Consider the following 27,825-nt stretch of genomic DNA (forward strand, 5'->3'; position numbering starts at 1 on the left):
TGAAAAAACAAACACATGGCAAGCATGGATTCTATACGATGACCAATCCGTCTCAACCTCCGTTTAATTTCATATACACAAAGTACAACATTCAAAATATATCAAACAAAAATGAGAAAAGCCAGGGGAATTTTGAAAATGCGGAGTTCCGTTTTTTCCCCAGCCACATGGAGAACATGTACACAGCTTCAGCTCCTTGACGCAATGCCAAGGTCATCGAAAGATATCTCTGGAAGCCAGGGGGTATAGGAACAACCGACTAGGACACGAAGCAATTACATTTTATACATACATCGGATGCATGTACGTGCCTAAATATGCACATAAAGGTATGTTTACCTATGTGCAAATTCATAGAGCCATGAAAACAAACGACATTAGATTGCTATAGGTATGCTTTTCTGGCTTCCTAGCTGCTGCTTAATCTCCCATGATGCCACTGACTCTGCCTCCTCAGGAAGAATAAAAGGCAGCGAGATCTCTCTAATCATCAAATCACCGCAGAAAGGGCACTCGCTAGCTATGGCATCATCTAGTTGGGACCGCATCTGCAGATATTCAAAGATAGGATAACAGGTGTTAGTGTCACTTCGTGCACACACATACATATATATATGTCGGACAGATGAAAGATGGATAGGCTTGACAATGAGATCCAAGTAACCTTTTCTAAAGGGCTCATGCTAGTAGCAATGGACGTGGAGTCATCAACTATACCAGCAGCATCCTTCTGCCCTTGGTTACCCGAGAGAGTGAGCCTCTTCTGTAAATCTAGAATATATTCTGCCTGCAGCAATTCACAAAAGAATTTTAGACAAGAACTAGATACACTCTCATGAATACTGAACGGCCTACTCCAGAACAGAAGCTGTGGTACAAACCAAAAAGCTTGAGGTTCCATATGAAGAAGAAAACTACTTTGTAAATAAATATGTCAATAAATGTCGACATTTATTCACTTATTTAAAGTGGAAATATCTGAATAATATGCTAAATAACAATAACTAACCAGCTTAATTATGTGGACACTTACTCTCGGAATCAAACTTAGTATGCTTGTCAGATTAGATCATTAGTACCCATATCCATATGTTCTTACCAGTGGCATGGTCATAGTAATTTTTTATAGAAAGTATAAATGTTGAAGGATGACCTTATTAGTGTCATGCACGGTTCTCCACACCAACATGATCACTTCTCTTTAACAATAACCGTTCAGCACAAGAAATAACAAACATCAACAGATTCTTCATATGCTAGTTGAGTTGAGTGATTAGAAAAGGAGGTCCCAGCTAAAAATACTTGATTTTGATTTCTTTTCTTATTACCTCTACATTTTGCATCACATTGTCATTTTCTCACTTCAACAAACAAATCACCAAGTAGATTTTCTATTCTAGGTCTAAAACCATAATAAGCAAAATCATTGCACTCTGCCATAAATTCATCTTCTCAGCCTGATTCTGAAGCTGGAAATATTCACTTAAACCGTAACTGGTAAAGGAGGCATCACTTTCCTAAGGCAGATTTAGACTACTTGGATGGGATCTATGGTTTGTGGTACAAAACAAATATCAGAGGAGGATAAACAAATATCCATAACATTCTTTGCAGCATTTTGCATCATTACTCTTTAGAAAAATGCAAAAAATCACCAATCATAGTGATATAAGTTTGTTGTGTTTGAGTTGCAATTGTATGGTTCAACCATTAACTAGCTGGTCTGACTAGCCGACTAATCACTGGCCTCAAGGTCAGCAAGGTCTAGCTTGGGGACTAGTCAATGAACTAGGTCAAGCAGTTGGAGGACTAGTCATTGCCCAACCAGAGCATCTGAGGTAAGAATAAGATACATCTGGTTGTTTGTTTTGCGTTCTTCTTAAGGACAATTTTTGAAAGTTTGGCTTCTGTAATATATATATATATATATATATATATATAGCAGCCGAACATATCTGCATTATTTTAGCATTACCCTCATGTGATTTGAAGGTCAAACATCCACTATTTGCATTGCTCTTGTGTGTATCCATATTATTGTAACAAACATTGTTTTCGGGTATAAAGCGACGAGTTTTTTCTTGGCATAATACGGCAAAGTTGTTATTCTCATGAAAATCTCGGCAAAGTTTTAAAATCTAAAAAATTTTAAATAAAATGTGAAAAATGTGAAAATAAAATCTGATAATTAAAAATGAAAAAAGTGAAAACACAAAAAAAAACTAAAAAAAAAAAACATGAAAAACGCAAAAAAGGGAATGAAACTCGAATAAAACGTGCTTTTTTCGCTTTTTTATTTTTACTTTTTAAAAAAAAAACGTGTTTTTTACCGTTTTTTAAGGCTGACTTATTTTTAACGTTTTCCTCACCTTTTTTTTCAATAAAATGAATTGTATGTGACAATGGTTTATCACATACAATATATATATATGTTTGGCAACAGTTTATGGTGCTTTTAATGACATTTTAAATTATATATATATATATATATTGACAGTCAAGAATAACAATCTAACATCTTTGATTTCTTAGCATTAGCTTTTTGTGATTTGAAGGTAACAAAAATCCCCCTTATATATAACATACACATATAAGCCACTGACTGTTCCTGATTAATCCTTTTAGGGGTTTGACAGACATGTCTGGCTTCTGATTTGACAACTTAGGTTGCAATATCATTTCTAGTGTAGATAGCAGTCTACCATATTTGCTTTCTTTTAAAATTACCCCTTAGTGATATGAAGGTCCAAGACAGAATAATGGGATTTAGCTCTTGCATGCCATATCCAATGCCTAGTGACTTGGACAGAATATTTAATTGTGAGGCAATTCAGAACAAAATCAGACTTTCTTTTTGTAGTTTTCATTAAAGGAGAACTTGTATGAAGAACTAGAAAGACTTTTTCCAATAAACATCTTCAGCTAAGGAGCCTTTGGAACATTCAATTTTGTTAAGCATATGATGTAAAGAAATAAAATACTGAAGCAGATTGAGAGCTCACCTGTGTGCGGTCAGTGCATCTGGTGACATGAGCAATGAGGCATTGTGCATGGAAGGCATGACCACAAGGAAAGACATAAAACGGTGCCAATGGCCCAACAGGTGCATAACCCCTTGATCTTGTTGAATTTCCTGCTATCAAAATCTTGCGCCCACATCCCTAAAAAATCACCCAAGAGCAGTTTCAGATAAAGTTACCAACATATCCTTATTCCTTGCATATCTGAAAGCAAGTCTATGCCCCATTTTTACCTGCTAGTATAACCATCCTTTCAAGTAAATCATACAATTTGATGGATGTTAATGGCAAAAAGAAACTAACAACAATCGAACATAATGTTATAGAAAAATAGGATCTAAATGTGTGCAGGTCACCAACCAACATCATCAACTTTGATCAGGTGAAGGTCTATTATTGTGATAAACAGCAGCTACACTGTCTTCCATCCCACTTTGAATGAAATCATCATGACTGATGATGGAAATATAAACAACCTAATCTGTTCCCCTCTCTAGATCAAGTGCAGCAATTATTTACATTCTTTCATACATGTTAACCTGGGAGTAAGCAGTCACCCTAACCCCATATTTTAATAATTTTTTGAGAAAATAATGCAATCACACATAAAACTTATCAAATTTTTTCCTTGCTTGGATTCTTCATCAGACATAAAAGCACATACAAATTTCCCTTAAAAAAATACAAAAGATTATGATGGAAAGGAAGAGAAGTTTAATCCAAGACATCGCCTTTCCTTTTTCTACCTTTTATTTAAGAGGCTAATGTAGGCAACCCAAGAAGGAATACCAACATTCTTCAAAGCCTTTTGCCAATAAACTCTAGAAACTATAAAAGAACCATGTTTTATTTGACTGCCTGTTCATTTCCGACAAACACTAATGAAATTCACTTTTCTTTTAACATATGCAATTCTTTCTTGAGGCATTTTTTCAGTGAACATCTATAGACTATAGCAGTACTTGACCACCCATAACTGCAAAAAAAATAGTACCAGCAAGTCCTAAAATGAGCAAAAAGACTGAAAAGATGATGCGTTAAATGCAATGGAAAAAAAGAGAAACTTCAGGATGGGAAATTCTTTTACTAAGGCTTGACAACTTTCAGTTTGTACAAGATCTTGAATTGGGGTAGAGCATGTAGCCTAAAGGGAACAAACCATAGCTTCTGTAAGTGTAAATAGTACAGAGTTCCAAAGTGATACCCCACACTCTTCATCAGGACCGACGACAGCATATCTCTGAGTAAGGGCACTAATATCACTTCTTATATTATCAGCACCATGTGTTGCATCATTCATCTCCTGCTTCAGCAGTTCTATTTGCTTATTGTAGTCCTCTAATGATGAACAGATAGCCTCCTGCAAGGCACAAGATCAATGATTAATAAACCAACATATCAACATATGCATAAGAATAAGAATACAAATACTTTAAGCAATGGAAGGAGAGACAAGGTGTCAGAAAAGAGAAGGAAAAGAGGTGAGAGAAAGAGACAGCTATGTCAAAGTGCAGTATACACACACGCGTCCTTAAAATCAGGATCAACATATGCTATAAATCTTGGTTATTGAAAGTTGAAACATCAAAACTCAAAATGCTGCTTCGATGCAAGGGGACAGAATAACCCTGTACCATGCAGTTTCATACTTGAGAAAACAGAAAGGCAGTCTAAAGATTTTTATACATTTCTTTGTTTTGAAGCAGATGTATATGATACACAAAGCGTTGAACTTTTTGACTTCATCAACAGAAGCTCATGCCTATCTTAGGCCTTCAGAAGTTCATGCCTATCTTAGGCCTTCGGGAGTTCACTCCTGGGAACCACTTCAAAAGCAAGAAACTTGCCTCTCTTCTTTTGGGCAGCATGGTCCCAAGAACATCAAGTTTTCAACATAGAAACTGTATTTTCATTGAGATACAATATATCAACAGAATTAATCAATTCTAATTCCTATGTAATACCATAAACATTTTAATTGAAGGAATAATAGATGACAAACAAATGGAAATAAATATGATCAAAGAGAGAGGTGAATGAGAATCAGTTACAAGCCAAACATCCTACTTATTTTAGTTTGCTTCACACTAACTGGATCAGCTTTACAAGTAAACATGCTTTCTTTTACATTGTCTCCCTTGTGTATCAGTTTATTTTCACATACATTCTCCATTTTATAAAGCTCATATCACCATCATGGAACCATTTAACAGCCTACCAGCAGAAGAAAGTGAATTGTCAAAAGCAACACTTCATGACTGTCCTGCTAGTGGCACTAATTGCATTTCAAAAGGGTTGAATAAACTAAGGTAGGGGAAAAAAAACAGCTAAAAATATCTGCTAACAGAAGGTGCTTGATAACATCTTACTTTGAAATCATCAATGAGAGCAAAGTCAGGGAAAAAAGGTAAAATGTCTTCTATCTTTAGAAGACCATCCGTTTCCTTCAGAAATGCTATAGCTTTCCGTATGTTCTCCCTTTTCGATCCCTTTTCCTGTTCGATGACATGCTTTGCTACCATAAGCCAAAGTTTCTTCCTCAAGTCCTCATCATCTTCAACCTTATCTGCTTCTGCCATTGCAAGCTCAGGATCCACCTATAGAAACAACAAGAAAATAATGGCTTAATAATTAGACAGAAAAAAAAAACTTTATTCTTAAAAAATAAATGAGTATATATGGCAAAAAGAAACTTATTAAGAGCAGATACAACTGGAATGACAGGATGGTAAGATATCTCAAAATACATGGCATGTACTTAGTGGGAATAAGAATGTGGGACTCTTAAAATTGCATTTGCTAGCAAAATTTAGACTAGAGCATACCAGAAAGCTGAACTAGATTCCAATAAAATTTGAGAACATAACTGACATGATATTTCATATAAAAGCTGGTCCTATCTAATGAGAAAAACATGCATACATAATTCTCCCATCATTGTTATGATGTATTTCTCTGAGATGCAAGTAACCTGCAAGATGACCCATCCAATATCTTCTCAGCTACAAGAAATTCACAATACATTGAAAAATGTTTTGACAGAGACAAAGATATGATTGAAAAGATTATCTGCATCATATCTACATAAAAAATGGCATTGGCCATGCAGGAAAAGGCCTTTAGCTGTGAAATGGCATTGGCCACATAGGGCAAGACATAACGTTATTTATTATAGTCTGAAAAACAAGAAAATTACAAGAAATGCTTTTTCTATCAACATTTGTAAGGGAAAAGTTTCCTGACATCCTATCTTACAAAATGACTTCAAAAAGATCATGTGTTGATTCTGTAACACATCCTCATATCAAGAACATGCTTCTGCTGTTCTGCATTGCTCTGCAACAAATAGGTAAAAGACTTTTACACATGCATAGACGCTGTTCACAAAATCAAATGATTTTCCAAAGTAATCAAATCAAGAGATTCAAGACTACAGTTTAACACCAACATAATAATGTATAAAGCTATCATTTAGGAAGAAGTAAATGATGGATACAGAAAGCATATGATATGAACAGAAGAAAAGGGAGCACAATGTTTGTCATTACCCTCAAAGCAAGAGCCACAGCTTCTTCATGCATTCCCATCATGCCATAAATGTAAATGCATGAACGCATTCGCCTCTCTTTGAGGCACAGTCTAAGTGCATACTTAGGATCATAACAGTAATCAGGCCCAGTTGTTCGACCTTTACCAAATTTGCATTGAAGAAACCGCAATAATGCACTTTCATCATCCTGTTAGAATCCAAAGGAAAAGCATTGAGAACAGTCCCTTGAATACAACATTTTAGAAAACTCAGGAGCAATATGAATCTAAGATTATCAAAGCAAAAGGTCGAACATATGAAGCATTCAATAACTACAACCATCAATCTCTTCAGCATATTGTTTCGAGTAAAATATAACTATAACTGACAACCTCAATATTGATATAATAAAATATTGGTGCACAATACAGATCAAGTCCTGAAACAGAACTATAATAAAACTCAGGCTAAGTTTTTGAAGATTGACAAAAACTTTCAAGTGGAGATCATATGAGAAAGGTGTAAATTTTCATTAGATCACCTAGCATTTGTGCGATTTGAAGAAAACACCAATATTTCAAGAATCCAAAAGGACACCCTTATTAGCTTTAGCTGCAACAAACCTTGAAGCCAGCAAATCACAACTGTTCAATGCACATGGTTGGCCACATTGAATCCAGCATTATCAGATAATAGTCAAAACTACAGATAGCAGATAAAGTTAGTGACAAGGTGCTGACAATGTCCACCACTACTTCGACAACATTCCTGAAGTACTTCTTGCATTCAAGAACAGATCATGTCAATGCAAGATGTGAAAGACAAGTAAAGCATCTCATGCGACAGCCATTAAGGGAGTCTAATTCCCTGCTTTTTTTTTGGATCAGATAGAGAGTTGAGAACAGGGTCCTCTTTCAACCCATAGCCTATATTAAAATATAAGTTCCTGATATGGAATTTTGATGTTCATGTACGTGTCCTACATACTTTTTTTAAGAATAAAAGGCAGAGGCTTCTTCCCAAGCAGTCCCATGCTGACAAACAAAAGATTAATTCAGCTGAGATGCAGAAACGAAAAACACAAGAGCTGAATCAGGTCCTAGAGTTTCCCACCCAATGCTAACTAATCTTTATAAATATGAAGTTCATGGACTAGATTGGGCTTTAGGGCTTTGAACATATGAACATTTAAAATACAAGTTGCTAGCTGTTTCAAGCAGCATAAATATGTTCATGGACTAGATTGGGCTTTAGAGCTTTGAACAGATGAACATTTAAAATCCAAGTTGCTAGCTGTTACAAGCAGCAAAAACACTCATACAGACATACACAAATGGCCTTGCAGGAGGCAAAAACAAACCCTCCCAAGCCTTCATTACAGCTCTCCTAATTGATGATTATTCACATTAACATTGCTGAGTTGCACAAAAATCAGAGATGATAAAAAATGACACCAATCTAGAACCAAATACAAGTCCACAATGCTAAACACCTTCAAAATCACAGAACAGGTTTTGAAGAGAATACTTGGCAAGATAGTTAAAGTTCCTAAGAGATCAAAATGCAAATGACTCAACCCGAAAATGACATAACATCAAAAAAGGCAGCAGTTCTAGAAGTTTTGACAATGGACAACACATATAAAAAGACAGGTGGCTACATCACAAATAAAAAACAGGTAGCTAGTGACCAAGAAGTTCCATTGACCTGCCTTACCTGCTTTGCATACAATGCAAGCAACAAATTGTGCACTGCTGGATCCTCATTTTGCAACCGATGGACACAGAATTCTAAATACTTGATGACTTCATGTGTTTCATTTCTGCATTTATAGTGTGATTGTATCAAAACAAGCAATGTAAATGATAAAAATTGGAAATTCAAAAGAAATCAAGATACAAAAACACACGTGAAAATGACACTGTTAAAGGAAAAAATCATTAGCATGCTGTCAAGAAAGAAAAAGAAATGACAAACCAAATTTAACCTAAAAAGGCACAGCCTACAAATTGCATGCCTCCATCTCATAGCCTAAAGAAGTCACAAGCTCAACAAATAACTGCAACTAAATGCAGTAAATAAATAAAAAGAAAACAGAAGAGCAATAAGATGCTAAGAAGATTGAATAACCAAAACCTATCAAAACATAGGACCCAATCTTCATGAAAGGTCAACTGAAATTTTGGAAGGAAAAACAATACATTCTTAAGGTCCAGCATGAATTTCAAAAATCTACAATTAGGTTGAAAATTGCACTCTGAAAGTACTTTACTAATTCAGGCATATAAAGCTCTCTTTTTTAATATTAGTACTACAGCAAAAAAAATCTGGATAAAATTCTCCAAAGTAAAAATTCATTCAGGGTATCTGCCATGTCACATGGGCAATTTGAATACATCCAATCAATTTTTCAAAGAACTACCAGAATGTATGCAGCACCACAATAAAAGAGCTTCTCAAACTTGTAGCATAAGAGGTATAATAGAACCACTGTCTCTAACTAGAACATGCACAGAATCTTGAAAGTTAGAGAATGCACGGAAACTTGAAAATCACAAGACTACAAGTACAAGAACCAGAATGAGGAATCAAGCAACATTGCTTGCATCCTGGTAAGGCAAAGCATCTTCTTTTAAAGAAGCATACAGTTCCATCTTTCACTTGTGAGAGTCAACCCATTTTTCTGAAAAGGGATCCTTATACAATCCAAGTGATCTGAGGAAGTCAAATTCTAACTTCAGCAAATCCTTCATTCAACAGCAAGATAGAGCGACTTCAAAGAGGTCAGTTTACCAAGATGTTAATCTCCAACCTTATTTGGTTGTAACCTCTCAACCTCCAAACTCCAAGTGATTATGGCCATAGCAAGGAACTGTCAAAAAGTGCACCCGCAACCCCCGGCGGGCCTCCCCATCCCCATGCACACACAAAATTGACTAACCATGGGAAAATGTTCAACTTCAAGAATCTAACACCAGTTTAGATTCCTTTTTCATGAAAGCCTATCAGAAGTTATTTTTGTATAAATTATCCTACAGCCATGCCTCCTTCTATCTTGTACCCCCTCCTGAAGATTAAGGACAATCAGCTGCTTCCCATAATCAGCATCTTCCAACATATAAAGTAAAATTATAAGGCATATCTCCTTCATGATTGTTGCTTGAACTTCCTTTAACAAGCATTTACCTTCCCTGCAATCTTGAGAAGGAATCTATCCCAACCAAAGAAGATGGAAATGATAAAGACAGCTAAAAGAGGCAAAAAAAAAAGATACTGAGTCATTTGGTGTCAAGTACAAGGCACAGGATGAACTATCTTCTACCATTCAATGTTAGATAAAGGCATAGAACTCCTTGATCAAATTGCTTGAAAATCCTTCTTTTTCTTTTTTTTCAGTCCAATGGATTTTGCATGTGAAGAAATATATATTTAACCACAGAAGCAATGAAAGTAGGACACGAAAAGAAGTTCAAGCTTAAACCATGGAAACATGCAAAAAAAGAGGTCAAATTATCATCTCTCCAGCAAAGGTCCAGATATTTTAATTTTGCAAATATTAAGAATTCAAACAGAAGCAGTTGTGCTTAAAAGTGACAGTAACTCAACTTAATACAATAATGGATGTTGTAAATATTACTTGGCATGTGGTTCACTAGAATAGCGCATCATTGCTGGGATCAATCTCCTTGGATCCAAGTTGTTTGTTGTCATCCACGCTTCAACAGTCTCATATGCATCAAGCATTATGAGATCTGGTGAAAATTTGTACTGTATAATTTTGAAAAGATACAAACTAGTGTGTTAGAGAACACTTAGATAAAACACTTTCACTGTGAAAGAGAGTCTGGTGACAGATCATGCAGCTATCAATGAAAAGGAATACAGAAAAGATTATAAAATGAAGAAAATGCACCTGTAGTTCCACAGGAACGCTTGGTTTTTGCAGCACCTCCAAGGCCTTTCTTGCTTCCCCTAGCTACATTGCACAAAAAGAAGGAAAAGGCAGCATCACTAATTGAATGTTCTTTGCTCATTATAGCAACACCAGAAATACAGAACGTTTACTAGAGGATCTTATAAGCACTTCCATATATTGCTAATGAGTCAGCCATTTAACAGGACCTTGCCGGCATAACAAATTAGTAGAAGTACTACAAATCATTATTGCAGCTCGGTTAGGAAAAGATCACTTAGATGACATTAACAACTATATTTTTCATGATATGGTTAGTTAGAAGTAGGGTTGCCATGGCAAAACTTTGAGATATATAAACTCAAATCCTTCACTGGAAAGACTTGGGGAAGCTTTCTAGCATCATCTCTCCTCTAAAAGAAGTAACAAGGTGTTAGCTGAAACAGTATACTAAAAAATAAAATTTTTCTGCAGTAGGATCAGAAAAACTAGAGCAGTCACAAATATAGCTTTCAGGCCTTTTACTAGAGAGCTCAAGTATTTCTTATGGCAGTTGTTTCTCTTGGGAAAAACTTGTGAATGCACAAAATGTAAAAAATAATAAAAAATAACAGAAAATTATGAAATTAAAGGTTCAATACAATTTCCTTAGAAACATATTGAGAAAAGATCAAAATAACCTCTAAAACTTCTAAAACAAACTCAAAAAGGAAACAAGCACAGTTTATAAAAAAGTAGCAAAATATTGCAGTAATATCAGGAATCCATGATATTATCACGAGAAACATCTTCAGGCAAAATTTTGAAAATAGAGTGAGATTTTTTCCTTTGGAAAATGGGTTATGCTGTTTTCACAGAAAAAACTTGTTATTTCGTAGGCAACTAAGATCCAAACTTATAACAAACAACTTTCCAGTATCAAATAATGGCAAGCACATATTTCCAGCAAAAAACATCAACCTATATCAATTTTAAAATTTTGAGTTTGCATTTTGATATCTTAAGAGTAAAATTGAAGCCACATTCAAGTACCTACATAGTCATACACATATATATGAGAGAATTAGATAAAGCAATTTGGAACTTTTACAAATTTTGGATTAAAAAAAGAAAATACAAACTTCATAGAATGGGTTTATCGTCCAACAAAGTTAAGACCATTGATTTCAAAATCCTTAAAATCCAATCTACACATCAGACTGCCATGAATATTTTGTCCTATATATTTGGATGTTTGTCATCCATCCAAGGGATTAGACTTTAAAAAACCACTTAGAAATAGATCTAAAGGCCCACCAGCTTTTAATGGCTGATATGCCATATATATATATATATAAGAAATTGTCATGTATATCATTCTCGGATTTTTCATCAGCGAGGTTCTGGTCAGGTCTTAACCAAAAGTTTGATTTTCTCAAGAACTTTGAAAAATAATAGAAAAAAAGATGAAATTTAAGTTTTTTACAAATTTGTTACAAAAATATCAAAAAAAAATTAAATACCTATTAAAATGTTAAAAGAACACCATAATTTTTTAAATACATCCAAAACATTTTTCTTGAAAAAGACAATATTTTCATTGTGACCTTATTTCGTAATATCACATTTTCATGTTTTTATTATTTTTCATTGCTTCCTATTTTTTACATTTTTAGATAAATGGTGATGCTTGTGATAGTAATATATATGTGGCTCATGAAATAAGTAGATCAAGCAAACATGTGGACCAAGTGCATTGATTATGAGTCATTCAGTCAACTTGACTGATAATGCACAAGGTGTCATATGGAAATTTATTTTTTCGAAAAGGTGGATAAAAACTAAATGGTTGACATTCAACAACTAACTTTACATGTGGTACCATATCTAAACTAAATAAATATGAAGGCTATGTGTATTGAGTGACTAACCAATTTGACTGATAGTTCATAAAGTGTCATATATAAACTTATTTTTCTGACAAGTTGATAACTAGCATTTTTTATTTTATTTTACATGTCACACATTGTAAACCATCAATCAAGTTAATTTGACTGCTCTACTCTATTATCTCTGCAGTCTGCACCACATGAATGAACATAATGACAACAATAACGAAGGGAAAAGCAACCTGGATATAATGATGAACCACAGTCTCATACCGCCCCTTCAGACTAGCAAAATAGACCAATTCATCTACTCTACCATAGCTGCAATAATGGTCAAAATCCATAAGTATATGCTTACTAACGATGCAAACCAATTAGTTCTACCAAAGACACTCAAAAACAAATACTAAGTAGAAGTTCTATGTAACCTTATCCAATTAAGACAAATTGAAGTATACAGAAAACTATTGCTGTAAGCTCCATCCTTAACGTGTCCTATGCTATGTGTTGTTAGTATATAAGATGCGTACATCCTTGAGAATTGACATCGAACTGAGATGTAACTACTAACTAACCTATATATCAGTGTTGGGCACAAATAATATATGATGATACGATATGAAAAGGATAGTAATTTCAAGGACACAGGAGCCAGTCTGTAGTTTTGGTCATGTGCTACAAGAAAAGGCCCTAAGCCTAATGAAGTGAGAGCAGATCATATGATGCGCCAGACTACATTTGGAAAGAGACATGAACTTTCCACCATCTCTTGTTTATGAGCAGTCAAATATGAGCATTAATGATGTATTTTTCAATTTTTTTGGATGAGACCAATGGAGGAGTGAGAATGTTCGAGCCCTTTGTAAATAAAGTGGACAGCTGACCACATACGAGCACCTATAGATAGAGAACTTTGGAAGTGGTTCAGACAAATAAAGAGGAGTTATAAACCATTTGATGTACTTATCATCGGCTTAGTTTCTTATTTAATATGAGTCCTTTTGTTATTTTGTCTTTCTTATACAATATGCATCTAATTCATAAGTTGTAACATAATGTCTCGAATATTTCACGTCCCGTGTTTTACATAGTTCATGATTTTGCAATTTTTTTAAATTTGATATTCAATTTATTTATAGCTAAATATCATGGCTTGCATTATGAAATTTTGATGTCAGATATGTCATCCACTGGGCCCAAAGGCACTAGCACACTTTACAAACCTGTTATTGCTAACCACCCCCAACAACTGGCCATTGATAAGCAATCACAACTCATATTCAAAGCCACTGCCCATGATGCTATTTATACCAACAGTATCACTTGAAGCCAAAAAGCTAAAACCAATGGCCTCGCTTAAGTTTGAAAACAGCTAGTGAGCGGAGATTTTGTTTATCGACAAGACTGGGTAGGCAGATGCTTGTTAACAGAACATGCCAAAAAGACATCCCAGATATTGTGTTCTTGAACTCCTCAAAGTTGAAGGTCTTAGGCAGTGCTCCAGCTATGTGGACAGTACTCCTTTCGGTAAGTGGAGAAGACTGTTTCTGTCTATAGCCTACATATATACATAACATATGTATTCAAAGAATGAAGGTAGGCCAAGAAAGAGACCATAGGACCAATTGAGAATAAAGTGAGCCAAGTGATTCTGGTTTGCGCTTGAACATGTGCCAGATCAAGAAGTATCTAAAGGCTGCATTGGCACAAATAGTTTCTCTGCATGAAATGGTTCAGGCATATTTCATGCATGATGAAGCTACAGGTGAATAAGGTCTTCACAAGCTTGCATCTAAATCTGTGTCAATCACATTGTCTGTTGTGGCCCACGGCATGCACATAGTACTTTACCTATTTTGCTTCATAAGTTTGATAGATGAAAGTAGAAATAAGCATTTTATGCCTACGACGCTTGAGCATATGCTACAATTATTCTTTCAAGCAGATACCAAATTATGCATTATTCAAAAGTCAAAACAGTGCCTACACCACAAAAGAAAGAAGCATATACAGTTCTCTAAGAAGTGCTGATACAAACCTCTCTAATAGCCGTACAGTTGTAGCTTCATCCAAAACATCTTTGCAATCACTAAGGAAAGCCTTGAATTCCCTTACGGTAGTTTGGTACTCAGAAGATACACCTTCTACTGTGTCACTGCCAACTCCTGCATCGTCCTCCAATAATAGCCTATTGATCTGCAAGAAAAAAAAATGCAACCTCACCTCAATAATTATGCAGAAAAACTCAGTGATATATAAGAATAAATACCACTTTGACTTCACATACAATGGAAAATTTTTCCAACTATAAACAATGCTGAAGATGTTAGTTAAACAGCAAACAGATTTGTTATTCTGACTCAACACCTTCTTCAGGGTAACACTGATAAAAGTACATATATAAATTTCTGTCTACATATTCATTCAGATTGTTCCCAAATGCCCCAGTTGTTGCTGATATGTGATACAACATTCCAGTTCCATAAGATTTTTTCACAAGAAACATAAGGGCAAGAGTTAGATTTTTTAGGCTAACGGTTTAGGCATTAAAAAGAAAAGAAAGAACAAAGTTGATAACACAAAATTCTCAAACAAAGGGAAAGGATCTTTTAACTATTAATTTTAATAAAGGGATATTCTCAGTCAAAGAAAGCTGGCTACAGGAATTGAACAGATCTACTATCTGTTGCAAGGGCGAGCACCAAAGGTTGGAAAGGTGAATGCCCTACAAGCAGAAAGTGGAAAGAATTGGTCATCCTAAACAATGTAAATCAACATCATTCTTTTGCAAAATAGCTATACTATACTAATGTCAAGCAACTTCTATGATTTTCACTAACTTCTGATTCCTAAGAATAAGATCCAATCATTAATATACTAAATATTCTGCTATTTACTGACCCCTTTAACTTAAAATCATATATTCATTCATAGTCACAAAAAGCATACTCGCGTTTAAACGGCGAGGCTTTTCTTGAGTATGATACGGCAAGCTTGAAAAAAGGGAAAAAATATGGTAAATATAAAAATTTTAAAAACCCTAAAAATTAAGGAAGAATAAAATAAGTGGGAAACTAATGACACAAACATCAAAAAATAAGTAAATAAGCAACAAATGAAAACTAGAAAATGAAAACAATCAGTTTGGTATTAAAAAAACATGGGAAAAAATGCCTAAAATGAAAAGAAGGGGGAAAACGTGAAAAAAGGTTCTTTTTTCGCATCTATTTCGTTTTGACATTTTTTTCAAAAAGAGCAGGAGAAAGAAAGAGGGAAAAGGGGGGAAAGAGAGAGAGAAGAGGGAAAAGATGGGAGGAGAAAAAAATAGAAAAGAAAAAAACAAAAGAAAACAAGAGAGGTGCGGTCAGCGGTACGCGACTCAGTCAAACCAAGTTGGGTGTTGTGTCAGGGGGAATCCACACACAAACCCTCACCTGCATCGGCACGGATGTGGTGCCATTTTTGGTGCATCTAAATGGGGCTAACCCTCCTTCCATTAGTATTTCTTTTTTTTACCATTTATAGATTCGATGTCCATGACTCTGCTGACCATGGATTTTGCCGCACCTGCACCAAAATTGCATGGACCTGAATGTGGCAACTGTTTTAGAAAGTCCACGTTAGTTAGAGAAAAACCCATGAGATGTATAATTTTTTTTCTCCTGTTGATGCATTCCATCTGTCTTTCCTGAAGTCCTATAACCTTCTACCGACAAAACTGAAAGAAGTGATCATGGCTCATTTGCACATTCAAAAGAATGCACTAGATGGACATTTGTCACAGCAAGAGACTTTAGTTTACAAGTATGCTAAATAGAACCTTGTAACAAATAAAAGGATTACTAAACCTACTAATAGTGTTAAATTATGTTAAAAATAACCATTCTAACCTTGTCCAAGTACAACTCAGAAGCCCAGGTGGAAATCAGAGTAATTTGGCATTTATCTTCCTTTGGGAGATTGTCAAGCCGCCACAACAAAAAGGCTCTTAAAGCATCCTGCAGTATGCAAGAACCAACGATTCAACATAAAGACGTACTTCGAAAGGGAACATCCACAAAGTAGTACCTTGAGACTCTCCAACAATATACAACTACGGTTTCATGTAGATGCTCGGTATAGTGGATCGCAACCCGCAAAACAGTATTGTTCAGTTCAACACCCAAAAAAGCATGTAAGCAAACACACAAGACAGTAAAAGACCTAAGCACATATGGTCATTAATACCTTTGAAATCTTAGTATAGAAGTGTTCTCAAGCATTCCAAGGGCATGGAATATTACAATCGACCCCTTCAAAGAACATGTGTCATCACATGTTAAACCTTGTACTAAAGTGTTTAACATAGCTGTGGTACCAACTGTCATGATCTAGGCCAAAAATTAACTCAAGCGCAAGAAATCAGACTAACATGCAAAGTATAAAGCAAGTTTTTATGAATTCATATGAATGTCCAATGATTTCTGATTGTATAATAACAAGATCACATTCTATATACAACTTGAAGTGCTAGAAGCCTAGAACCAGATGAAAGAACTGATAAATTCACAAATGCAATAACTATTAAAAGGTCAATGAAAGGCACAACAAAAGAAACAATACAATAACAAAGATTTAGCAAACCTTTGACCAAAAGTTAAAAGCATGCTGCTGTTACCACTAGATTTGCGTGATGTTTTACGCTTTGGCAATACAATCAGGTGAATGATAAAGCAAAGAATGCCTTTGCCATTTCCTGACTACATGTCTTTCAGTTGTTTAACAGCAAGAAAATGGCCTACCTGTTCTCCAGCACCAATGAACTTCAAAGAAATTTCTTCAAATGATAAAATATAATTCATCTGCAATTAAAAATAGAGATCAAATACTGAATTAGAAACCAAAGGCTAATAAAATAAGCTTTTTTCCCAAAGAAAAAGTTGCAAGGCCTAAAAAGTGATATTCAGAACTTTTAGTGGGAAGAGACAATATCATTTGAGGTACTTGAAAAAGCTAACTAATACAGGAATCACTTGCAGACCTTGAGAAGAGGAAAATTGGTATCTGAATACAAACAAAACATATGCATGATTTTCTATTCCACTAGATCACACAGAGCTTTACTTGAGTAATCCGGATAACAAGGTCTGGAGTTTTCTGGGAGTCGGAACTCTTAGAAATGAAAATTCAAAGAAATAAGCTTAGTACATAAGGGCAACTTTTTTTTAATATTTGAATTTATCTTTAGAGTACAATAACAAAGTTACCTGGTATTAAGGGCATTTATTGATAAATTTAAAGTCTTTTATCTCAAATTCACAGCATACAAAGAGGACAAGTTGCGAAAAGGAAAGAAGCCTTTTCAGTATCCCCAAAATGGGAATATGGTACCATCATTAAATAAATCAGTACTCTTCATCTTTACAAAAAAATGCCCTGAAGAATAAAATACATAGTATAAAAAGCAAGGAACGGTGAGAACATATGCAATACAAATAGAGTAAACTAGGATCGTAAGAAACTGAATCCAGAAACAAAACTGAGCACATCGATCTGGGTCACATTATAATCTGAATCTGGATATCATGCAGAATTATCTGCAATAGTTTATCTCACTGTCCTAAAAGAAGTATCTGCAAGAAACATGTCAGATAGGAAGCCAAATGTTCTCATGTGTAAATGTTCCTAGAATTCCTTCATTTTATTGATTCTTATTCGCTTTCATTTTTCCTTTCATTATAACCACAAACTACAAAACCCCATAGAAATAAAAACCATTCTTGACCAGAAAACTTGAAAATGAAAGAACTATGGGAGGGCTCCATGTAGAAACTAGAAAGCATCTGGCTCAAGATAAGGTTAATATATGCAGCAGGGAGGTCATAGCTATGATTTCCTTTTCATTGGGAAGGTAAAAAAGTAGCCATAGACACTATTGTGTCCCACAAACTCACATCATGAAGGGCATGTTTAGCCAGCTTATTACTGATTAATGATTCTAGAACAAAAAAAAAAAAAAAGCTGCAGAAAAATCCATTTCCTGACTTTGATGTTATCAACTTATCATCATTAGCAAAAGCTTGAAAAGGATTACAGAACCATTTATCTGGTCACATCCTTCCAATTTGATTAAACTTGCAAAGGATGTTCCTGATGGCAACTGTCTTTCATGTGTTTTTGGTTTGAAATGGCAATGACATGTACAAAATAATTAGCAGGCTGTCCCAGATTAAGCAGCAAATCTGTATCACCCATTTAACTTTGTATACCCGTGCTTATGCAAATACAAGAGCAAATTATCTTTGGAATCAAGTGATTAAAAGAAGAAATAATTGGCATGGACAACCTTTAAGGTTTCACATTAAAACAAACAAAATTCAGTCCTTGTAACTTTAAATAAACACTAACTAATTGTTGTTTAGCAGTTTGGATTTCAGATCAGCTGCTCAGGAGATACTGCAACAGTGCTTGCATCTTCACTGATCAGCTGTTTGGATTTCAGATTAGCTCACCTTGGCATAGAAGGACGCTGCTCTCAAAAAATCTTTTGCTGAAAAAGCAGCTTCAGCCTGCAGAAAATTAGATTAGATAATTGAATAAATTACAGTAACCTAACATAGCAGCATAAGTGATGGGCAGAATGAAGGTGTGTGTGTGAGGAAAAAAAGAAAAAACACAGAACCATAATTTGTACAATGACAGATTTTCAAGCCGAATTTGATGTTACATTACCTGTACCAAGAATACTTGATCCCTTTGGTATGAATTCCTACAGTGTGCCAAAGCAGCAGTGTAGTCCTTCATGTCCAGAAAAACTTGCCACATATCCTGACCTTCATCATGTACTGAAACCTGCAACTTGAATGTTCAGAAACAAATGATTCTAACTCTGCAGCACTGTACATAAATGATACAGACCTCATATATAGAGTTTTGATCATAGGCATAGTATACTCCAGCAGTAGCATCACTGCACAACCCAATAATCCCACTTGCTGCTGACTCTAGTAAATGGTCAAACTGCAATTCCTCTATTATGAGCTGGCTAATCCTATTAACAACCTGTAGATGATCAAACATCACAATCAATGTTATCCATATTGTATGATACGAGGCATATCATATGATACACGTCATATTGGTCGGCAGAACCCATACGATGCACCTACAAAATGCACTTTTCATGTGTACCATAGGTATATGGGCCATAACTTGTGATATGGTTGTTGTGTCATATGATGCAGCATGCAGCCTATATGGCTGTATCTTGTGATACAGTCGTCCAACTTTTGAAAAAGGGGCACAATGCTGAACGCCCCTTTTGAATGATTCTTTTTTTTTAAACGGCTTCTTGCCCTTCATTTATAATACTTCTAACTTCTAAGAGCTAAGGGAGGCAGTTTCTGCTAGTCTTGGAGCAAAGTTGTCAAGTAAACCATCGATTTGAGAGAGAAATCATCAGTTTGAAGGGATATTTACTCGTGAAAAACCCATTCGTGCTTTGAAAAAAGGATTTTGTGTTTCTTCTTCTACAAAAGGTTATAATCTCTCAATTTCAAGTTTTACGTATATTTCTATTGTATTATAAAATTTACCATAGGTTTGTATTTATTTTATGAAGATATTTGTTTTAATTTCTTAATGTGTTGTTAACATATTATGGCTTATGAATGATGAATCATGAATGTTCATTATGTATGTGATGAGGTTTTTATATAGAACAAAATTTTCATGATTTTTCTTTATTTTTTCTGAATTTTTTTCTTTTCTTGTTTTTAATGAATTAAAACATTTATGATACGTTATGATATTACATATACGATAGCCCAACCAATGCGCATTTTGATATGCCTTTTACAACATTGATCAGAGGACATAACGGGCCCAACAATAAGAATTATTTTGAGCAAAACAATTAATGCTTAGGAAAGCCCAAAGTAGATTAAGAAAATGAATCATGTCAGGATGGGAGACTACTGATTTTGACTTAATTACTTAGATGAGCTTCCTTAGAAGTTAGAAGCATAACATCAAGCCTTGATAGTCACAGATACAGCAATATTTTGGAAATAATGTGTTTTTATCGCCAAAATACTATCAAACATTTTCAATGGGAAAAAATTCACAATAATTTCAGAATGCCAAAAAAATATTACTCATAATAAACTTGTGATGTTTTCCTTTTCAATAAAAACCTTTTTAAATGTATTTTTAGTCTACATTTCCATTTATTGTTTATCTTAAAAGTTCAATAACAATTTTGGATCTTTATGATATGTCTGAAAGAAAACTACAAAAAAAATACTTTATTCCGTTTTTGTCTATATTACTATTTCTATATGTTTTCTAGTTATCTAACTTCCTGCTATTTTCCCAGTAGAAAACCAACAACAATAACTTTTCCAAAATATACTGGGAAGAACCTCTCTGATAAAGATCCAAGATTGATATATGCAACTATGATAGACACCAAAAACCGTACACTCACCTAGTCAAGGAAAAGTTACAAAAACAGAAATTTATTTGCAAAATCTGAATTAGTATGAACATCATCGACCATATGAAAAGGGCGCTCAAATAGAGATAACACTACTTTTCAAGATGAAATATTCATATATACCTTAACCTTATTGTTGATAAGGAGCAGAAAATGAAATTCCGTCATTGCGAGGGACCTTGGTTTAATGGCTTCTCCAACTTCCCCCAGTTTTGAATAGTCCAAAAGGGCCTTGTTCTCAACAAAATTTTCATCACCATTGCTTGAACTTTGTGAACCAAAACCAGAAGACCAATAAATTAAGGGGAAAAATAAAATTTCAGACATGATATAAAAGGCTGCAGTATTCAACACTTACATGAAAGACCAAATGGCATCTACAAATCAGAAAAAATAAAACAAATAGCTTCAAATGTGCTACCAAAAGCATCCTTGGTGAAACAGAATTGATGTAAGGAACTAGCTGAAACTTTCTTACATAGGATTGTGAAAAATGGCAACATACAGACACGAATAAACTCAGGAACAAGTTTGATTACCTGTGCTGTGATCCAAAATTCAGGCCTCCATAATAAATTCCTGCCCCAGAAAGCCAAGCAAAATGTTCAGCTCTCCTTTGCTTGATAAAGAAGTGAAGTTCACTGCATAATCAGCACAAAATGAACAAAGCAACATAGCTAGTTAAAGTAGCCATTAGATATTTATAAGGGCTAGTCAAGGAAGGGGCTAACTCTCATTGAACTGTCTGCAAGTTCTACTCCATTTTATATAATATCACGACAAGCGACATTTTCAATTTTCTCCACAGAGATTTTTTTAATATTATATTTAACTATATTCCCAATCAATTACCAGCCCGGCCACTAGGCCATAAGATTGGGAATGTTAAATATAGGTAGAATTACAAATATCTCACAACTGGCACAAAGAATGCAACCTTCATTTACCCATCCAATTTCTTGAGAAATAAATAACTGCATACAAGGAAAAGCTTTTACCTGTTTGGTATCTCCCCAGGAAGCTCCATAAAATGCACAGCTCGGTCTATGTAACGGCTAAATACGACCTACAAAATAGATCATCCACTTTAAACCTGAACCTTTAGTCCCAATGCATGATTATTGCAGCATAACAATAAAATGAAAATCCTTGTGGAGAACTAAAAGATCATTTTTCAGAAAGTTGTGCATTCATGGAATTTAAGCATGCCAAATGTGTCGACTGTAAGGATAATTTATCATTTGCTGTATATATGTCCATGAAATCCTTCTGAGCTGGTCTAGAATCAACGTTAATCAACATACACCAGCATCGTTATCCCCACACAGCCTCACCTCAATAAATTCCATGATCTCAGGTCCATGACATATAGTTGCCTCAATCAATGAAGCCATTCACTTTTCAGTTTATTCCATTTCTTACTTTTCTTCCATAGTTTCCCAGCAGGAGGAACTGTATCTCATCATATTACAACTGCAGTGCAATTTTTCTTTGTGCCTTCTAAGTTCTGCCTAACATGATCCAAAATTCCTCTTAGTCCTCTCATAATATTGAGAATCTCCCCGCATGAAGCAACCACCTCATATTACCTGGACCACTAATCAAACCCATAACAGCCATAAGCTCACAAGGTCCTACCAAAGTCTAACTAGAATAATTTTGGCTGTTCCCCCTCATGGGTAAATTTGAGTCACCAAATGATTATGGTGATAAAAATGTTTTAAGAAAGCTGATCACCTTCACTCAAAAAGGAAGAAACAAATTAGACATGCAGCTGACACAAAAGTGAGAAGAGCTTGCTACCATTTGGAAGCTCCATTCATTCTAGTCAACTAGAAAATGAAAAGAAACATGAATAGCCTCCTCCAAATGTTAAGAAAAAATAAAAAAGGTTAAAGGTATCTAAACTATAAGGTATCTCATTTCTGTTCTACTCACAAATAAGAAATCCCAACTGTATTGTGTCCCAATTTTCACACCCCTCCACAAGCTCAATACATCAAATCCTAGAATCACTATAAATGTAAAAAAAAAGTGTCAAAAAAGGCAGTCAAAAAATAAGCACAAGATGACTACTGCCAACAAAGTAAATCAGAAGGTTCCATCAATATATTATAGTCATAAACATTTATATTTAATCTATGTATTGCTACAAAAGCTTATAAAAGTCGAGAATTTTACCACATAGATGACATTCAAATTATCTTAATGAAATAAGGTTAGAGAAGAAAGACACACCCCCAAAATTTTGAGAAGCCAATATGTACTCTCCAGTAATCCAAACAACATCATGATATCTGCTAATGTCGATAAGGCAAATCTCTACCCTTGTTTATGGTGACATGACATCAAATAGGCTCTCAACAATGTAAAAACCGTGTAGCTTTATACCTACTACTGGTGCATCCTCCAACATCAAGTTGTCAACAGGAAGATGCTCACCGAGAAAACAAAATATAAATGAAGGGGCCATGAACATACTTCCAACTATACTGCAGCAAATACAATTGAAAGACATTCTTGCTCCGCATACAAACCAAAACATGCTCTATGACCTCATTGCATTCTATGCTACTGATATTCCTTCTCTTCTTGCTAATGTCCAAAAGGTTATAGAAAGCTACAATGAATCATGGAAGACATTACTTGTATGGCAACAATAAAAAAAATCCCATCAGGCTGTTCACTGTTGGATGTTTTTCAGGGACCACGAAGGTGACAATGAAGGAACGTTCTCCAGCTATATTCCCCAAAAAGCTGTAGTTTAGAAGATAAAATGCACATTGCTGTAAATTTCAGCAGATACGTATGGTGTAAGCAGATCGTATTGAACACTTGCACGCAAGACCAACAGGAACCTTTGTGAACAATTGCTAAAAATCATTTTAAATAGTTTAATGATAGGTGCATAAACTGAATCTAAGTTGAAAAGCCAAAACAATTAAGTGAAATTCAAAAATAATCCCTGGAAACCTGCCAACAATAAAATAAAAGTACAAAAAGCTTATGTTTTCATGAACAAATCAATTAACCATGTTTGGCTGGACAAGTCTGAGAATATGCAGCTCAATGGATCCAATACTTAACGGAAGCAATAATCTTTACATACATACACAAAGAAAAACATGGAGAGATTCCAAAAAATAAACCATTTTGTGTCAAGTAAAACACTGCTGAAATGAGGTTCTATTCATTATTCAGTTCATACTTACATCAAGAGCCCCCATACCAGTAAACGAATAAAGCCTGGTAGGAGTAACAGCCATAACATAGTATCTAGTTGCATTATTCGTACCAGTTGTTTCCATCTGTAGAATAGAAAAAAGTGAACAATCAATCATCTATGTTAACAAGTGCCAATAACAAATTAATGAACAAACACTTATTTTGGATAAAGAAGGTTTAAGTAAAGGTATCTTACAAGCCATGTATAGTGACACAGTTGGCTTTTTAAAATCATTACGCCATGTTTTTCAGATCTTCTTCAAAAGTCTAGCTTCAAATATTTTATATTTTAATATGTCAGTAAATATTCTATGGTCAATTTTGTTAATTCTTTCAAAGACTACAAGCATTTTGTGGCTTTTTATTTACATCACAAATTTGGTCCCTAGTTCATCTATCAAAAAAGAAACCCATGGAGTAAAATGCTACTATACTTGTATTCTGGCCTCCAACATCCTCGGACCTCAGTAATTTGTCAGGATGCCACACCCATGCCGACATGCTGTCTACTTTGGTTAAGTTTTTGTTCAGTAATGTATAAGTTGTGAATACAAATAATCGATACTTGCTTAAAATCTTATTGTTTCCACACACACACACACAAATATATATATATATATATATATATATCTGCACCCAAGATTTTTTAAAACTACTCTGCACCTCTGTCTGCAACTGAATCCATGTCCACAACCACACCCATGTGACATGGTCAATAATCTAATATGTGTAAAAGACACATAGCACTCTTGTTTAACATTTAAGATTTTGCAGTCTCGTTCTTTCTCGCTAAACATACGCAAACATGCATGCAAACTCTTAAATAATGATCACAACACCTATATAAACTTCTAGCAAATTTAACCACTCGGTCAAAATTAACCAGCAAGGCGTATGCTTATAAAGCACTCTATAGAGTACCTGGAGATCCATGAATGGCTCTTGAAGCTCAGAAAGTTCATAAAGCGACCTCAGATACTTCTCCCTCTTCTCTTTTTCATCCACAAAAACCTCATAAAGTTGACCGCTGTCAGTCCCAAGAATCACTTCCCTTGTAGAAGCTTTATGCAGAAGAATTATGTTAAAAATAAGAAATAAAATGGGATTGGATGCCATAATGTCATGATCCAAATCTGGACCTGTAAAAATTGAAATAACTTTATGTAAAGAAACCACCTTCTGTTATCTGTTGCCTGTTCCAAGCAACAGCATTAACCATGAGCCCCTTCAGTTTGGCAAGGATTCGAGGCTTGCGCCATTTTGCATGTATGTAGAATGTCTCAGCTCCTCCAGTGCAAAGGACAGTTGCTATACAATGACTGCCACCAGGATCCAGGAACACACTGTGTACAGGTTGATCTCCCATTCTGCTGGACGAAAGATCCAGATCTACAGCCACATGCATGAAACGCATAGAAAGCTACAAACATTGGCATGGAGAACGATGGTAAAGGAGATCAAAATAAAAGAAATGCTTCCTTTCAGGTATTTGAACCGATTGCTCAGTATGTCCACAGTCAACCGCATTGTACAGGTTAATTGAAAACGAGATAAACAATAACTGTTGGATACTATATATTAATCTATATACCAACAACTGCTTGGCATTAATCAAATAAAAGACGAAAACATGAGCTCATAATTTATTTGAACTTCACAATCATCAAATCATGCAGAATTTCAGTGCCCCTGCTCTAGAAATGTGTATGAATAACTTAGCAAAGACATAGTCCGCTTTTAAACTTTCTGGTAAAAACATTTTTAAGTTACGCTAAAAACATAAAAGGAGCCAAGAGATGTATATCAGCGATCAAAAAAGGATGTGGATAAAGAATTCTTGAAAACAATTCTCCCAAGTCCTATGATAAAAGATCCTAAGAAAGATAAAAGCAATACATACTATTGTTTCGATCCATAACCAACACATTGTTTATGCATTGCGCTGCGTCAAATTCCAAATATATCTGAAGTTCATAGAAAATAAGACTAGTTTGTCTGCAGTCTAGACGAATCCAAGCATCTTAAACTTTAGGGCGTCAAAAGAAAGACAGCTAAAGAAAATTGTTCATGATCAAAAGAAGCGGTATGAGTTTTTTTACGATCGCGGATTACTTACACGATAAAACGGAGATCATTGTGTGCCCTAAGGACAATACTAAACAGTGAAGGAATGCGATCAATACTACGATTGCTAAATAACTGAAAGGAAAACAATGCGCTTCCAAATTAAACAGTATAGGAGACGACGGCATGATTCAATCCATCAAGATTACAGGAGTACCTGAGAATGCCGTAACTGAAAGGTATAGTGCACTAGCAAATTAAAAAATATAGGAGGAGATGACGCAATCCATCGAGATTGCAAAATTGTCTGACAAATTAACGGACGAAATGTTACCGTAAGAATCTAGGCCTCCGAAATCATGCCTGATAAGCCAACCCTTGCTCGTCCCGATCACGATGACGTTGTTCCCTGCGGCCATACACGTAATTACGCCATGACCCTTGGCCGCGTACCTTTCGAGCGTGTCTACCGAAAAGATATGCCTCCCGCTACTCATCTTTCTTGCTGCTTGGGCAATGCGGGTGATCGATGCTCCGTCGATTTTCACGACCGATGAACGAATAAATAAGGTCCGGGAACGCGATCAGAACACATGGCGATCGCCGGCGACGAAACGCCGAAAGCAGATGAGAACAGTCGAGCGGTGAGAAGACTGACGAGGAAGTTGAGGGGAAGCGGTGAAGAGTTTTATCGGATCTCTCGTTCGGTTGATGGATCGAATGGAAATGATCGTAGCGTCCGCGTTGGGGTTTTTCTTCTTGGGCTGATCGGAAACGGTTTCGGCCTTGACCCGTCTTGTACCGACGCCGAAAGCCGTTGTGTTGAGTGATGAAAAGGAGAACGGTCTGATTGGTTGTCCGGGTTGCTCTTATCAAGCCCGATTAAAGAACCGATAACGGGGTATGTTTTCAACCAATTATGTAACATACGGGTCTGGATCATTAGACGATTAAAATTTGCAATCTCGATCTCCGTCTCCGTCTCCGTCTCAAAGGTCAGAGTGTTAAATCTAACGGGCCGCTGAAAACAAAGTAAAATTCGGATTTGAGGTTCATTACTCGTTTATGTTAACCGGATACAGCCGAATTTTAGCGGGACGGAGTGGAATGGCAACATTTTGGCGGGAAACTGTGTTTGTTCTGACGAAGCCACCCATTCCGCCAAGGTCTTGGATTGATGAATTATTAGAGGCAGCCGTCCCTCGGTCGAAGGGTCGAGTGCAGGAAACCAGTTAGCTTGAGCTCGACCAGCTCGAACTAGACTCGATTAACATATAGTTTGTTTCAAATTCGACTCAAATTTTATATGATGATCTCTAGCTCAACTTGTTTAACCGAGTTTGTGCTCGAGCTCGGCTCATTTAATTAAGCTATTGTCTCTTGATACATATTTTATGCTTAAAAATCACATTTTTATTCGAGCCATTTTAAGTTTTTTAAATTTCAAAAATAAGTATTAGTATTAAATGAGCCTAATTGAGTCTAGTTCATCCAACTCGAACTCCACTCTTTTACAATATCGAGTTATTGGATAAGCTCAAACTCGACTTATTTAGCTTATGAGTTGAGCTATAGTCGAGCTTAACAAAGCGAGTTTTAGTATAGCCCAAGTTGGTTCGACTAGTTTAACGTTCTTAGTCGAGGTTCAAATAAAACAACCATAAACATTGACATGGTTTCTAAATGCAACAATTGCCTATAGCTTCTTTTTTAGCCGTTATTCATTAATT

At 35.4% G+C, this 27,825-nt stretch overlaps 1 protein-coding gene across 1 annotated transcript; it reads right to left on the reverse strand.

Moving 5' to 3' along the window:
• LOC116254998 (vacuolar sorting protein 18) lies at positions 1–26,919 on the reverse strand. The gene is made up of 23 exons (XM_031630689.2): positions 26,430–26,919; positions 25,208–25,420; positions 24,953–25,092; positions 24,019–24,114; positions 21,805–21,872; positions 21,346–21,447; positions 20,930–21,074; positions 19,228–19,371; positions 19,042–19,161; positions 18,822–18,878; positions 17,112–17,171; positions 16,221–16,328; positions 14,369–14,526; positions 12,573–12,651; positions 10,463–10,525; positions 10,187–10,317; positions 8,266–8,371; positions 6,569–6,757; positions 5,390–5,617; positions 4,225–4,380; positions 3,003–3,161; positions 665–787; positions 1–548 (listed from the first exon to the last, which is right to left on the reverse strand). Exons 1-23 carry the CDS (start codon positions 26,590–26,592, stop codon positions 378–380), a joined length of 2,979 nt encoding a protein of 992 aa, XP_031486549.1. The 5' UTR covers positions 26,593–26,919; the 3' UTR covers positions 1–377.
• Positions 26,920–27,825: the final 906 nt, after the last annotated feature.

Source organism: Nymphaea colorata, chromosome 1, assembly GCF_008831285.2.
Source record: "Nymphaea colorata isolate Beijing-Zhang1983 chromosome 1, ASM883128v2, whole genome shotgun sequence".
Classification (NCBI taxonomy): domain Eukaryota; kingdom Viridiplantae; phylum Streptophyta; class Magnoliopsida; order Nymphaeales; family Nymphaeaceae; genus Nymphaea; species Nymphaea colorata.